Source organism: Palaemon carinicauda, chromosome 6 (assembly GCF_036898095.1).
Source record: "Palaemon carinicauda isolate YSFRI2023 chromosome 6, ASM3689809v2, whole genome shotgun sequence".
Lineage (NCBI taxonomy): Eukaryota > Metazoa > Arthropoda > Malacostraca > Decapoda > Palaemonidae > Palaemon > Palaemon carinicauda.
The window spans coordinates 14,120,966-14,137,365 of record NC_090730.1 but is presented as its reverse complement, the minus strand read 5'-3'; the positions used below and the strand labels follow the sequence as shown (position 1 = coordinate 14,137,365).

Genomic DNA, 16,400 nt, shown 5'->3' with positions numbered 1-16,400 from the left:
CAGATGTTAATCTCTGGCACCCTCCTCCAATTAATTCATTATGCATGTTGCATAAGATTTTTCATAATTCTGACCATCATTTACACTCAGATCTTCCCGGACTGTATCACCCTGTTCGCAATACTAGGTATGCAGTTAATTCTAATAGTCAGGCATTCTCCATCATGAAGCATAACTACACAGTATTTAGGAAGTTTTATTTCAGCTGTGACCAAATTGTGAACTAATCTTCCTAATCGGGTAGTTAAATCGGTAGAACTTCAAACGTTCAAACTTGCAGCAAATGTTGTAATGTTGAACAGATTGCACAAGTCTCCTTTTTATGGGTCATATATGAGAGATGTTCTAATGTTGTTGCTGTTCTTAACATATATTATTTTGATCTTTTAACAATTTTCATATACTTTATTTCCTTTCCTCGCTGAGCTATCCTTCTCTACCAACTAGGGTTGTAACTTAGCTAATAATAATAATAATAATAATAATAATAATAATAATAATAATAATAATAATAATAATAATAATAATAATAATAATAATAATAATAATAATAATAACTAAAGGCATTAAAACTAAAGAATGTACAGATATGAAAGATTCAATCCACTTGTTTTGCCGGAAATTTAGAAAATGAAGTAGTTCAATAGAAATCTAAGACTATATGAACAGTACAGAACAGAAATATCTGGACAAGAAAATTTATTATTATAGCAGAGGTGGCAAAAAAGATATAAAATATAAGATATACAATACAAAATACATCATACGAACACTTGAGGCGCCGTTGCAAAGGCTATGTCGCTCAGAAACTGATCTGATGAACAATAAACGTGTGTACGGTAACAACATTACACCGATTTGGCATTCAATTTACTGTACGTATTTAAAGGTCCCGTGATTTCGTGTGTTATATATTTTTCGTAAGTATATAGTAGACGTTCTGCTTTTTATTTAGAAACACTTAATTGATAGATATGAACTAGTTTAGTCTCACGCTTGCCTAGCAAAGTATGCCTTCTGTAGATTAGCGTGGCCCCTTGAACTGTTAAAAGGTCCCTCATAAATGGTATAGGCAAGGGTTAGTGACAGTGCAATAGCAGGACAATGCCCTATATACAAAGCATATATTCAAATGATCAGCTCCCAATCCTCTCTCTCCACGCAAGCTAGTTCAACGGAGTGCCAGGCAATGGCTGCTGATGACTCAGAAGATAGACCTATAGGCTACCCCAAACCCCACATCCTTACCTTATAAGGATGGTGAGGTTGCAGACACTACAAGAAGTTATGTATTGCAGCATGTCTCGAGGCCAGGCAGAGATGTATCTGGTATTTGTTTAAAAGAGCATGCTCTCCATTTACTCCAAAATTATGCAGTTCTGCATTTATCCTCTTCTTGTACAGTAATTAGGAGGTTCTTTAAATGCTGGGAAATCAAAAATATAGCAACATATGTTGTGGGAGGGGGAGGGGTTGGCGGAGGAGGTACTAAGCGACCTGGAACCAACATCGTCAATTAAAGAGAAGTTTGTGGTGTCAGCAGACATTTGGTATATATTAAAATATATGCTAAATTAAAAATGGATCAATTACTCAAAAGTGTCATAGTTTGTGAATTGTATATTTTTTTTGCTAATCCTTGACAATAAATCTTGTTTTTTTTTTTTTCAAAGAAACCTTTTACGAGAATGACTATTTTTGCAGCGTATGACTGTTTTCATTGGCGGGAAATTGGCAGGCATCCTTAGGGAGTGGTCAATAGATGGCGTTAGTGTAGCAAAATGTTGTCTGGGAAAACTAGTCATTCTCAAAATAGTATGTTTAAAAAAACACTTTAATGTAAATTATATCAAATATTTACCAAATATAAAATATACATTTCACAAATAGTGATGCTTTTGAGTAATTATTCAATTTTTAATATAGTATATATTTTGAATATACTGTATAATAAATGTACGCTGACGTCACAAACTTCTCTTTGGTTGACTATGTTGACGATGTCGGTTCCAGGTCACTTAGTACCCTCCTCCACCAACCCCTCCCCCTCCTCCCCTCCCACAACATATCTTGCTATTTTATGCTTTCCCAGCATTTAAAGAACCTCATAATTACTATTAAAAAAGAGGAGAGCAGCAGGATTGCATAATTTTGAAGTAAATGGAGAGTGTGCTCTTGTAATCAAATACCAAGTATCTTAAGTTAGCCTTGATAAAGATAGGGAGCCTTTGTATATCAGTAGCCAGTTCCTCCCGCGGGGATTAAAATTGGACATTAACTAACCTAAAGTTTCCTCCCTAACCTAACCTACAAGCCGTGTCCTTACCTACTTACCTAACCGGAGGGGCTAACGCCCCTTTGAAGTTACCCATAATAATACATACAGGTGGCCGCTGTCATACATACACCCCAAAGATAGATAGGCCTAGTCAATGCCTCTATGACAAGGATTTTCAGATGACAAAGTGAATCTCAGTGCAGGCTACTACCTCGTCATATGCATTGAATTAGTTCAGTCTTAGCTGGCCTACGGTAGCCTGCCTTGAGAAAGGGTTGAATACTGTACTGTAGTCTTAAATTTTAATCTTTCAGATCAAAATAAAGGGGTGTATGTAGTTAGGTGGGACAAGCGTAAACAATATTATTGCTTGTCAAATTGATTTTCGTATGGAGAAAATTTTTATCTTTGCCTTAAATACAGTATTATGAAGCTAGTTTCACGATTTATGAAATATTATGATTAAGTGTTATCTTACAAGGAATAAAATTAGTTAGGAAGCAAGGACAGGGTTCAGACCTAGTCTTATGGTAAGCTAAGGATACAGCACTCTGAGGAAAGTTGCAGCCCCCTTTGTGGTAGGTGAGGATATGGCTCCTAGGTTAGGGTAGGTGGGTACCTTAGGTTTTGGTGGTGTTCTTGTGTTTTTTCCCCTTTAAAATTTGGTTTTTTAGCCATAACTTTTGGAATTTTACACATCAAATATTTGAGAAATAAGGGTCTCCACCAATTATTTACATTAGAACAGTTCGAAGTACCTATAAATACACCAAGAACACTTAATTTCTTCATTAGGATTATTTGCATATAGTAAATATTTACGGATGTTTTAATTACTGACCTGATCCATCCCAACTAGCTACAAAGGTTCCAAGATAAAAATAATTTTCCCTATAGAGAAATTTGATTTGACAAGTAATAAGAAAGTTCACACCTGTCCCAACCATCTGCTTACACTCAACGATCTGAAGTTGTTCTGACACATTGGCATCCAGACTTAGCTATTTTGCTATGATTATTAATGATGTAGCCTAGAGTAGGTTTATGTGAATGTTGTACAAGACTAAGGCTAACTGGTATTGAAATTAGCCTCATTGTCTACCGTATTGTAGTTGTCAATTTTAAGGCTGGAAATTGCCGTAATTGAAAAAAAAATTCAACTGCAATACAGTATTATTATTGTTTTCTGGTAGTAGGCCCTCTTTTAGGTACGACTCATTAAAGATGATCGTTGCCTCAGTGTTTCTATTGCTCATATTTTCCTTTTTTCATCAGTACTGCATTCCGCCAGTCACTGTGCTGTTTGTTATCAGGAGGGGGGAGCAAAATACATAGAAAAATTCTATAATTGTACTAAAAGTAAACTTGGTCAAAATCGATACAATATAGTTCAGTTGCTACGCATTACGAGAGGGTGCCAGGTTCTTCTCTCATCATTAGGGTAAGTCTGGATGAAGACTCTTTTAGGGGAGGGGACAGTTCTCTCATGATGCCAACAGTGGGAGGATGCCTCCAAACCAAATGGAGGAAGTGATGGTTCCACGTGGTAGAAAGTTTAACATTGGAGGTCCTTCGGTCCAGGTACATCCTCCCTTTCATCAGCTCTCCCCCCTCCTGTGATACCACCAGCAGCAATATCTCTTTCTTATCACCAAGGCTTTCTGAAATATCTGGCCCTTTAAGCACAAGTCCAGGGTATGATGGAGAAGGGTGCTCTCGAAGAGGTCAGTGACGGTTCCCTTGGTATCTAGAGTAGACTCTTTCTTGTAAAGAAAGCTTTTGGAGGTTGGAGACTGGTCATCTAACTCTCAGCCTTGAATGGGTTTGTCCAACAGACTCCATTCAAGAGGGAAACGGCAGCAACGGTCAGGCAAGCGATCAGACCTTCGGATTTCATGACCACCAATAGACTTAAAGGATGCATACATACAAATCCCAATTCATCCGTTCTCCAGGAAGTATCTACGGATAGTAGTTTCCAGCAGATTACAGTACAGTATTCCAATTCAGGGTATAGTACTCTGCTTCGTCATGTTGACAGTCCATCAAGTCTACAGGAGAGTTTGTTCCGTAACTGAAATACAAACCACGCTATTTACATTGGGTTTACCTTTTAGCGCAGCTGAAATGACGAGCCAATAGTTTTAACGAGGGTTAATTACCCCCGCGCTAGTTAGCGGGGGGTAGGGGAAGGGTAGCTTGCTACCCCTCCCCCCCCACACACCGGTGACTTGCTTCACTTCACTTTTGGCTCGGCGGTGAACAGACGTGTCTGTTCATCGTCCTCGTGGACAGCCTTTAATCTTTTTTCTGCTTTTTGTTTACTACAGCTTGTGTGTTTGTTTGAAGTTGACTACCGTTTATTATTATCTTTACTATGCGTACGTGCCCTGGTGTTGCCGGCCGCCCTTGTGGGACCTTTATGTTGGCCTTGGATACGGACCCTCACACCCTTTGCCCTCAGTGTCGGGGCCGACGGTGTGACCAGGAAAACGTGTGTGGTGAGTGTAGGGAGTGGTCTGCCTCCCAGTGGGAGAGGTTTGGCCGCCGGCGTAAGAAGAAGTCCAAGAGAGATCTCCTTCGGGGGTTGCCTTGAAGGAGGAAGGTTCTCGGGACTCTTCTTTCGCCGCCCAAACCTCCTCCGAAGCTCCCCCTCGTCCGGCTCCTAAGGAGAGTCGGCCGAGTGGTAGCGCAGGCCCTAGTTCTGTTTCCCGACTTTGGGTGGGGGGAGAAGGCCTCGCCTCCCATAGCGGGGCGGTTCCCCCTCCTCCTCCGGGGGAGGCCATTGATAACTCATTGTCTAATGATGATCTCTTACAGATTTGGGCTTCCCTGGGGCTTAAGGGCTTGCCCTCCAGGGTCGCCTTGATTGACCTTGTCTCGTTGGGGGCCGCCGTTAAGCAGTCGCCGGCGGTAGCAGAGGTAGACCCTCTGTCTATCGTTGACGTCGTGGTGGCAGAGGCCTCCGACGTGGCGGGGCAATCCTCTGCAGGTGCAGTTGAGGATGATGGTGCTGACGGCTCTCCTCACCCTTCCGTACATCCTCCGAAGGGGGAAGTGAGTCCTACGGGCTCTTCTGCTGTTCAGCTTCCCTCTAAGGGAAGTGCCTTGACTGAGACTCCCCTTCAGAGGACTGATGGTCCTGATGATCTTCCCCGTGGCCGCCTCCGCCGTAAGGCTCACCGTCCGCTACGTCGCAAGTACCTCCCTTCCCCTTATAAGGGGGTTAAGAGGCGCCTTTTTGGATCTTCTTCCTCCGAAGGGGACTCTCCTCGTCGTACTCAGCCTACAGCTCCTGCTCCTTTGGACCTCTCTGCAGACCGTTCTCCAACTCCTGCTAGATCTTCACCTTCTGGGGAACTCGTCACCCGACGGGCAACGGTCCCTTCGGGGCAAAGGGATTCTTCCCTTTCACGTGCAGTGCTAGCGCACAGGCGCTCTCCTGCTTGTCAGCGCTCTCCTACTCGTCGGCGCGCTCCTGCTCGTCAGCGCTCACCTGTTCGCCGGCGCTCTCCTGATGTTCGCCCTCCTCGTCAGCGCTCTCCTGAGGACATCCTACATCCTGTGGTTCCTGAAGAACGCTTAGCGCGCCAGCATTCTTCTGCTCGCCCTTCTGCAGTGTTAGCGCACAGGCGCTCTCCCGCTCGTCAGCGCTCTTTTGAGGATCATCGCCCTGTGGTCTCTGACCATCCTGCAATCCCTGTTGGACACCCTGCACGCCATCAGTCTCCTGAGCTCTCTCATCCTGTGTCTACGCAACAGCGTTCGCGTTCTCCAGCGCGTGTTTCAAAAGCACATGTTCGCCCACGCGCCTACGATCTTCCTGTTCCTGTTCGTGAATGCGCCGCGCCACCTGTTCCTTCACAGGATCTCACGCATCGCCCTCCTGCTCGCCAGCGATCACCTGCTCGCCAGCGATCACCTGCTCGCCAGCGTTCACCTGCTCGCCAGCGTTCACAGACGATTCTTGTATCGCCTGTTCATCAGCGTTCTCCTACGTGTCAACGATCACCTGTTTATCGGCGATCTCCGGACCGCCCGCGTGATTTACAACCTGCGCGCACGCGTTCTCCAACGCTTCGTCGACCAGAGGTTCTGAAGGGACATGGTTCGCCATCTACTAGCTCGCCATCGCGCGATCATTCACCTGCGCGTTCTGCTCGCTATCACTCGCCAACGCGTCAACATGCGACAACGCGACATCGCCCACCTGCGCGTCAGCGCTCGCCAGCTCACCACCGATCGCCTGCTAATCTACACCGCCAGCGATCTTCCTCGCCCACGGGGCAACGCGTTCCCTCGCCATCGCGCCAACGCTTTCGTTCGCCGACTCGGACACGCGCTCGTTCACCTGTACACCCTTGCGCCCACTCGCCCGCGCGATCATTCGCCTGCGCGCCCGCGCGACCACTCGCCTGCGCGCCCGCGCGATCATCCACCTGCGCGCCCGCGTGACCATTCGCCCTTGCGCGACCATCGTTCGCGGCGAATTTCGCAGCCAGTGGTAGCAGCAGAAACGCGTGTTCCTAGACAGCGCTCGGGATCGCCTCCATCCAAACGCAGGATTGTAGTGCAGGACAAGGAAGATACTGCGGAGAGGTTAGTGCATCATTCTTCCCCACCTTCTTTTCAGGCAGGTACTGTGGTGTCCACTCCAAAGGATCGCCCGATCCCTTTCCCTCCAGCGAGGATTTCGGACTCTGTGTCCTTGGAGCAACAGACTTGGTTTGGTCCTCTGATGCGGGCATTAGTGAGGGTTATGAAGCCAGCACTCGCCGCTCAGGGCAACAAACCAACGGCTGTCTCTCCTACGCTGAAGAGAAAGAGAGGAGTGGACTTCGTGGTGACTTCCCCCAGGGCGAAGTTGGTTCCCAAGAGGTCTGTCGCGAAGCCCCCTTCTCCTGCTCGAGTGCTTTCTCCTTCTCCCGTGGACGAGGCCTTTCCGTCCTCGGGTGAGTCCAGTGAAGCGGTAGTCTTCCCCTCGGCACCAAGGGGGTAGACTTCGCTTCTTGGAGGAGAGTCATCTCGTGAGGAAGGGGCTCCTCGAACCTCTTTGTTGGGATCCTGTATCCCTCCCAGGAGGGAATCCAAGGACTCCAAGACCGTCCCGAAATCATCTTCGAGGATTCGCCAGGAACCCGCGGGTCCCCGGGGGAACGTCCACGCTTCACCCCAGGAAGAGATCCCTGGGACAGGAGACTTAGCTGCCAGCCCGCAAGGAGGAGATCAGCAGGAATCCGAACATGCCTTCTGGCAGGTCCTAAGCCTGATAAGGCAACTTAACGGGCTTATGGACCCCGTGATCGCCCCCCGTGAAGGCAAAGACACTATCTTAGATGAAGTGTTTGACGTTCGGAAGGCCCCTAAGTCCAGTGCGGCTCTGCCCTGGTCTCGGGGTCTGAAGAGTGCCAGAGCTAGGGCCAACGCTCAGCTCGCGATTCTTGCCTCCTCCAGTCGTTCCTCTGCCGGGAACAAGCTCATCCCTCCTTCTCGTCTTCAGCAGAGGAGGTATTTCGAGATCTTGGGTGAGTCCAGCCTCGCTCTTCCTCTCCATCACTCCGTGGAGGAGCTGGCGAAGGGAGTTCCCCTTGAGAAGCTCTCTGTCCGGCAGGTGTCGTTCTCGGCGGCAGAGATCCTTAGCCATGAAAAGGTCGCTAAGTGTGCCATGCAGGCCACTTCGTGGCTGGACTTTTGGCTAGGAACTCTGGGCATCCTATTACGCTCGGAGGACTTGTCCAAGGAGACCAATAGGAAGGCCCTGGAGACCTTCTTACTCTCGGGCACCCGCTCCATCGAGTTTTTGGCGCACCAGGTTACCACCCTGTGGGCCAACTTGGTGTTGAAGCGTCGCGATGCTGTGTCCGAGAGATTCCGTCCGAAGGTCCCCGCCGTGGATGTGTGTAGGCTTCGACATGCTTCCCTTCTGGGGGAGAACTTGTTTGAGCCTCAGAACATGGAGCGAACAACTGAGAGGTGGAGGAAATCCAGCACGGACTCCCTCCTCCATAGGGCCCTTACAGCTCGGCCCTATAAGCCTCCAGCTCCGCCGCAACAGCAGCAGCAGCCTCGTAAGGCTCCAAAGCAGGCACCGGCAGTTAAGAAGGTGGTGTCTAAGCCCCAGCCCTTTCCAGCCAAGGTCAAGAGGGGCGGTAAGTCCTCCAGTGGAGGCAAGACTCCTAGGGGTGGCGGCCGCAAGCCCTAGGGGTGGCAGTCCCCCTGCGTGTCCACCTGTGGGGGGATGCCTTCAGCGTTGCGTTCGCAGGTGGCAGCAACACGGGGCCGATGCTTGGACGGTCTCAGTGATCGGCCAAGGCTATCGCGTCCCGTTCACAACATCTCAACCTCCCCTGACAGCGAATCCAGTGTCGTTGAGCTCCTATGCCACGGGATCGGCAAAGGGGCTGGCCCTTCAGGCCGAAGTCAAGACCATGCTCGAGAAGGGTGCTCTCCAGGAGGTCGTCGACGGCGCCCCAGGCTTCTTCAGTCGACTCTTTCTTGTAAAGAAGGCGTCTGGAGGCTGGAGACCTGTCATCGACCTCTCAGCTCTGAACCGGTTTGTCAAGCAAACCCGGTTCAGCATGGAGACAGCAGACACGGTCAGACTTGCGGTGAGACCACAAGACTTTATGTGCACACTGGATCTAAAGGACGCGTACTTCCAGATCCCAATCCATCCGTCTTCCAGGAAGTACCTGAGATTCTGCCTAGACGACAAGATCTACTAGTTCAAGGTGCTGTGTTTCGGTCTCTCCACAGCTCCTCAGGTGTTCACCAGAGTGTTCACCCTGATTTCATCTTGGGCGCACAGGAACGGCATTCGTCTCCTTCGTTATCTGGACGACTGGCTGATCCTAGCAGACTCGGAGTCGACCCTTCTTCGGCACCGAGACAGGCTTCTGTATCTTTGCCAGGATCTGGGGATCGTGGTAAACCTCGAGAAGTCCTCTCTGCAGCCGTCCCAACGACTGATTTATCTAGGCATGCTAATAGACACCAATCTCCACAAAGCCTTTCCATCAGACGACCGGATAGCAAGGCTGAGGAGGGTGGCGGAACCCTTCCTCAGGCGAGAAGAACTCCCCGCCCAGTCGTGGTTGCGTCTCTTAGGTCACCTATCCTCCCTGGCTCGTCTGGTTCCAAACAGCCGCCTCAGGATGAGATCCCTTCAATGGCGGCTCAAGTCCCGGTGGAATCAAGGATCCGATTCTCCGGACATTCTGATCCCAATGGGGTCTCTGGAACAGACGGACTTGCGATGGTGGCTGGTCGACGAGAACCTGCGGAAGGGAGTGAGTCTTCTCGTCCTCCCCCCGGAATTGACTCTGTTTTCGGGTGGGGGGCGCACGTTCTGAACCAGAGGGCCTCAGGCCTTTGGTCACAATCAGAAAAGTGCCTACACATCAACCTGCTAGAATTGAAGGCCGTCTTTCTGGCTCTTCAGCAGTTCCAACGGTCCCTGGCGGGTCACTCCGTGGTGGTGATGAGCGACAACACCACGGTAGTGGCTTATATCAACAAGCAGGGAGGCACTTTTTCGCAGCAGCCATCCCATCTTGCAGTAGAGACTCTGAGGTGGACCGAAATCCACTCGATAACACTATCAGCTCGCTTCATTCCTGGCAAGAGGAATGTGCTCGCCGACAGTCTGAGCAGGGCCTCGCAGATAGTGAGTACCGAGTGGTCTTTGGATCCTCAGATAGCCAGCAAAGTCCTGACTTTGTGGGGTTCCCCGACTGTGGACTTGTTCGCGACAGCTTTGAACTTCAAGCTGCCCCTGTACTGCTCCCCAGTCCCGGACCAGCAACGGTGGGTCAACATCGACGTGTACGCCTTCCCACCGTTCTGTCTGATGAGAAGGGTGCTCAACAGGACCAGACTATCGGTCAACTGTTCGATGACTCTGGTAGCTCCGCTATGGCATCACGCGGAATGGTTTCCGGACCTTCTGCAGCTCCTGACGGAGCTCCCGAGGGAGCTTCCTCCACGACACGAACTTCTCAGACAACCCCACTCCGGCGTCCCTCACAGGGCCGTAGCCTCGCTTCGGCTTCACGCCTGGAGACTATCCAGCGTCTCCTTGCGGAGAGAGGCTTTTCGCAACAGGTTGCGGAGAGAATGTCTCGGCACCTGCGAAGGTCCTCTGAGGGAGTCTACCAAGCAAAGTGGAGAGTCTTTTGTGGTTGGTGTCGTGGGAGGGGTATCTCTCCACTCGATGCCACTATTCCAGCAATAGCGGACTTCCTCGTTTATCTGCGGGAGGAAATGCGCCTTTCTGTCTCGGCAGTGAAAGGCTATCGCTTAGCCTTAAGCTTGGCCTTCAGACTGAAGGGCGTGGATATTTCTTCATCGCTAGAACTCTCTTTACTCATACGTAGCTATGAGCTTACCTGCCCCCAGTCGGAAGTGAGACCTCCTCCTTGGAACGTGGTTCGAGTCCTCAGGTCTCGTAAGAGACCTCCCTTCGAACCATTACGCCAGGCCTCCGATCGCCACCTGTCTTGGAAGACGGCTTTCCTACTTGCTTTGGCTTCGGCCAAGCGGGTTAGTTAACTTCATGGTCTCTCGTACGACATCGCCCATTCAAGGGGATGGGGGGAGGTAACGTTCAGGTTCGTCCCTGAGTTTGTGGCCAAGACTCAGAATCCTGGAGTGCCGGATCCTCGCTTCGACTCTTTCAGGATCGCGAGTCTCCGTTCTGTAACGAGCGACCCAGACCAGCTGCTACTATGTCCAGTGAGGTGTTTGAGGCACTACTTGAAGAGAACGGCTGCAGTCCGTCCTCAAGTGCGAGCTTTGTTTGTGAGCACAGGCAGGACTAAGAGGAGGGTCACCAGGAACACCATCTCAGCTTGGATTCGAAGGGTTATCCACCATGCCTTGAATCCTGACCCTCCTCCGTCACGTCGCCCTCGGGCACACGATGTCAGGGGTATTGCTACATCCCTGGCCTTCAAGAGAAACTTCTCTGTGACGCAGGTACTTCAAGCTGGGGTCTGGAAGCGTCAGACGACCTTCACAGCCCACTACCTGCAAGACGTGACTCACAGGAGCCTCGATACGTTTTCTATCGGCCCTGTGGTGGCTGCACAACAGCTGGTCTAACCTCAGGCTCCTTTTTGGACAAGTAGCAGTAGGTTGAGGGCGTTGTTACCCGGTCTTAGTCTGCGTGAATGAAAGAGTATGTCTGACCCTTACTTCTTTCTTCATTCTCCCCTCTCTTGGGGAAGCAGCATCCTGGTCCTCGCATAGCTGACCTCGACCTCTGCAGGTAACCCATGCCTCTTTGTGCTCCTAGTATTAAGCTTAATACTGTTGCGTCTCCCATACCCTGACGAGGTGGTATTGGGAACGTCCTATCCTAGAATTCCTATCTGAAGGTCTCAAGGTCAACTTCATAGGACGAGTCACACTCTCCTCCACACACTGCTTATGTAGGCCACTCGTTCCTAGCGATGCTAGGAACTTGTGAGGTACAGGGGCTCCTTTTCTCTAGTGCTGCTCACTGAGGGATTGAGCCCCCGGGCAAGCCAAAGTCAGTAAGGCTGGGGACTTTCCACCCTTCCTAAGGGGTAAGTCACCCAATGTAAATAGCATGGTTTGTATTTCGGTTACGGAACAAATGACAAATTCGAAGATAATTTGTATTTTTCCTAACCATACAAACCTTAGTTATTTACACATATGTGCCCGCCATCCCTGATCCCTAAGTCAAGTCCTACCTCTAAGTGAAGTGAAGCAAGTCACCGGTGTGTGTGTGTGTGTGGGGGGGGGGGGGTTTAGCAAGCTACCCTTCCCCTACCCCCCGCTAACTAGCGCGGGGGTAATTATCCCTCGTTAAAACTATTGGCTCGTCATTTCAGCTGCGCTAAAAGGTAAACCCAATGTAAATAGCTAAGGTTTGTATGGTTAGGAAAAATACAAATTATCTTCGAATTTGTCATTTTTTTTTTCAAGTATTTACTGTGAATAGGTGAACTTGGATAAACAACTCAATATTGTACTGTATTAATTTTTTTTTTCAGGTTTTTACTCTAACAAGTTAAGAAATGGAAGAGCCATCCAACAGTCATGAGCCCACCATGACTTCGCAACAATTTGATGGAGAGGATTTCAAGTGGCAAAAAAGACAAGGTCAATGGCAAGCTATGAAGGTTGAAGTGAAGGATGGAGTCAAGATCAAAGAACTTAATAATTTCTCTAGGAAACGTCCACAAAAATTTCCGGGACGTAAACCACTGCATCCATCGTTGCAGCAAAAATACACCAAAGGAGAAGGAATGGACGTATGTAACATTTTTTCCCTAAACTGTAGCATGCTGATATTGATTTTTTGTGTACTTTGATTTTTTGAAGAGAAAAAATTTAACTGTATTAATTTTCATGTCCTTAACAGGCTAGTTATGTTCGAAAGGCAAAGCACAAGACCATGATAGCTAAACTTAAGAGGAGAGAAAAGAAATTGAAGGAAGCTGAAGAGGAAGCAGCTCGGGCTGAAATTCTTTTAACAGGTAATAATTGTTATCTGCAAAAATCTTATGTATTTTCAGAGCAGGAGGCTCAAATATTTAGATTCATTACAGTAAACCATAAAAAATCTGATATTCAGGAGGTTCCATGCACTTTTTTGTTCCTTCAAAAATACAAACCTTCATCCTTAACATAGGAAAATTATTTAACATTTGGCTTGTTTATCCATAAAAACTTTACTGCAATGTGTCAACGACACACCGTTAGGTAGCAGTGGTGTATACCAACCACCTCTCTTACTCACCCAGTAACTGCCCTGACTTTTGATTTGGCTACAGTTGAATGCAGACGTTCTTATCTCTCTCTCCTGGAATTCTTACTGAAGTTCACTGGCCATATTAACTTTACCTTTATTTTTTTCTTCTTTTTTTTTCTCTCCAGATGGGATAGTTCTTGAGGGACCGTAAGCATGCGGGTTTGTGTTAGTATATTTGGCCGCTCTTGCTGTACCTTTATGGCGGTGAAGGAGACGAGATCGACTTTGGTTTGTGTGCAGGCGACACATGCACAGAGGCTTCTCTTTGTGAAATGTCGAAAGTGACCATCCTCCCATTAGGAGCTGTACAATAGACGTAGGAAGAAGTCTAAAAGGGACTCTTCACCTTCCAGGTCATCCACAAAGTTGAAGAAGTCCCAACTTCTTTCAGCGGCAGCTAATACATGTCAACCTGCTTCTTCCTGTTCTCCTCCCGGGGTGTCGGTCAGGCAAGAGCGATGTCCGTTTAACCCTCGGGCAACCTTCCAGTCAGGAATATCCTGTTGCTTTCCCCAGCAAAGTGGTGAATGCTTCTTGAAGAGAGTCTACCTCTTTTGACTCGCTGTCTCAATTGTGGTCTTCCTTGGAGCTGTCAGGCTCCCACCCCCTAAGGAACGGCTTTTGGAGGGGTTGACGCTAGTGGCACAGCAGGAGCACACAGCCGCCGCTTCCTGGGTTGACCTCAGACTTCCCCCCTCAAGCCGCTGGAGGGAAGTCCATTCCAGTCAGTCTCGGCCCTCTATCGAAGACGTCCTCCTTAGGTCCTCTCCCACCCAAGGAACTGCAGATTGGTTCTCTCCCGAGTTCCAGCTTAGCATGCTCACCTCTTGGGGTGGATGTGCATGCTGGGCTCGCTTGCCACACTGAGTTCGCTCAGCCCGAGGTTCTTTGTTAACCTCACTCTTAATGGCGCTTCAGGGTCCTTCGGCGAATGCTTTCGCCAGCGTTCGAGATCTTCCTCACTCGAATGGTCCACCCCTCTAGTAGCTCGTAAGCAAGTGTGTGACGCGTCACTGCCTTGCACTAGCTTTCCATCGGTTTCCCGGAGCTGGAGATGCCTTCCATCATGACCCTCAGTTTTCAAGAGTCTCGCAGGTTTGCTGTCTTCTGGGCCAGCACCTCGGGCGACTACTCCTTTAGGAGTTTCGCCTGTTTGGTCTAGCAATGTTTCACAGCAGCATCAAACCTTTCCTTGTTTATCACCAGCCGAGCGCGCTTCTTCTTTCCAGGACAAGGGCAAAGTACAAATTGATCGAGAATCCTCTGTAGGTGCTCTTGCGAGTGGTCTCGCGGTGTCTCTTGTAGCTCATGATCGGAGGTGAACTGTGCACAAGAACATTGACAGACATGCATGCGTCAGCACGTGCAGATCAGTCACGTTTCCATTGATTGTGACTCTTTTGCAAATGTTTCCGCCACTGGTAGGGCTCCCCCATCAGTACGAATCCCTTCGATATTGCTGCCTTCTTCGGCAGCCGTGCCATCTAAACCTTGTGTGTCATCAGTTCAAGTGTTTAAATATCAGAGATATTTAGACGCGAAGGCTGGCCATGCTAAGCCTGATCCCTTGTGGGAAAAATTGGGGGTATCTTAGTAAAGATGACCAAGTAACAAAGGAGATGCCTTACATACGAATTTGAGCAGGGGATGGGGATCTCTAAGAGGATCTTGTTTAGTGACAAGTATCAGCTATCGGGTACCTCCTATCGAGATAGTTTTGACACTGTGTCCCTCGAAGCCCGTTGTTGCTCCCTTTAAACTCCCACAAAGTTTCTTGCGAGGGGCTGCTAGCATTTTAGCCTTTTACAGTAATCTTCGAAGTCTTGAGGGCGGAAGAATTAGAATACATTTCCAAAGAATTGCCCATCAAAGATAGTAGATGATTCGGTCTATGGAAGAAGATTCGGGTTGCAGTGGCTAGCTTGTCACTTCCTTCAGCACGGGGCTCTCCTTCCAGGCCTTGATCTCATGCAGGGGTAAACGTTGATGACTCAGGTTCCTACTGGTGTGAGGCTGGAATTGGAAGATTCCCTAGAGCAGGATTCAGACGACCCCAAAGGTGTGTTGCCTCTGCCAGCTGGCCCCAAAGCTCTATCCACCGAGCAAGGAGAGTCAGAATATAGGGGGTCCTCGGGTTACGACGGCTCCGACTTACGCTGTTTCGTGGTTGTGAACACGCCCCCATAAAAATATAAAAAATAATATTGAGCATCGTTCCGTTTTACAGCGTTAGCATCGTGAGCGACGCAAACAATTGTGAACTAGTTTCTAGCGTGCAGCAGATGAATACGCTTTGTGGTGGTTGCGGGCGAGGAAGATGGTGTCTCAGTTCCAGTTCTATGCCATTTTGGTCGTGTTTGCCTGTTCTATCTCTCGTTTTTTTTTTAACTTTTTTCCCTTTGTTATGGCTCCTAAGCGTAAGGTAGATTTTTCTGATGGTAGTGCGTCTAAGAAAAGAAAGGCCATCACCATGGAAGTGAAATTAGGTATTATTAAGCAGTCTAAAAACTGTGAAACGCCAACGAACATTGGCCGATCACTTGGCCTTAGTCGTTCGACCATGGCTACTATTCTTAAGGACAAAGAGTGCATCGTTGAACATGTGAAAGGATCTGCTCCTATGAAAACAACAGTGGTAACCAAACAGCATAGTGGTTTAATTATTGAAATGGAAAGATTATTAGTGCTTTGGTTGGAAGATCAAAATCAACTGTGTTTTCTGGTGAGCCTAATGGTGATTCAGGAAAAGGCTAAAAGGTTGTTTGAAGCGTTGAAAAAAGAAAGGCGGGAACAAAGTGAAAGTGAAGAGTTTTCGGCTAGTAGGGGTTTATGCGATTTAAGGCTCGGCCCAATTACCATAACCTTAAAGTGCAAAATGAAGCTGCTAGGGGGGATGAGAAAGCAACAAGTGACTTTCTTAAAGCATTAGCTGAGATAATTAGGGAAGGGGATTATTCTTCTTATCAAGTGTTCAATGTGTATGAGGCTGGTTTATTTTGGAAGCGTATGCCTAACCGTACATACATAGAAAAGGGGGAGAAGTCAGCACCCGGTCATAAAGCCAGCAAGGAGAGGCTAACTCTGCTTCTTGCGGGAAATGCTGGTGGCGACTTCAAACTGAAGCCCTTGCTGGTGTATCAGGCAGAAAATCCAAGGGCATTTGGAAGAGTGAACTCCCAGTCATTTGGAAGGCAAATAAGAAGGCATGGGTGACATTTGCAGTGTTTGAGGACTGGTTTATCAACCATTTTGTGCCAAGTGTGGATCTGTATTGCACCCAAAAGGGTATCCCCTTTAAGGTGTTGCTAGTGCTGGACAATGCCCCTGGACACCCTGCCC

The 16,400-nt window shown here is 48.4% G+C and overlaps 1 protein-coding gene across 2 annotated transcripts in view; it reads left to right on the top strand.

Moving 5' to 3' along the window:
* The first annotated feature begins 777 nt into the window (after window positions 1-777).
* The window catches only part of LOC137641964 (WD repeat-containing protein 46), a 65,241-nt gene continuing 49,618 nt past the window's right edge, over window positions 778-16,400 (top strand). The window contains exons 1-3 of one of the 2 annotated variants that reach the window (XM_068374532.1): window positions 778-875; window positions 12,301-12,561; window positions 12,672-12,786. In XM_068374532.1, coding sequence (XP_068230633.1) covers window positions 12,325-12,561; window positions 12,672-12,786 — 352 coding nt within the window. In that variant the 5' untranslated portion in view covers window positions 778-875; window positions 12,301-12,324. Of the gene's footprint in view, window positions 921-12,300; window positions 12,562-12,671; window positions 12,787-16,400 lie in introns of both variants that reach the window. The other variant, XM_068374531.1, reaches the window with a different exon arrangement.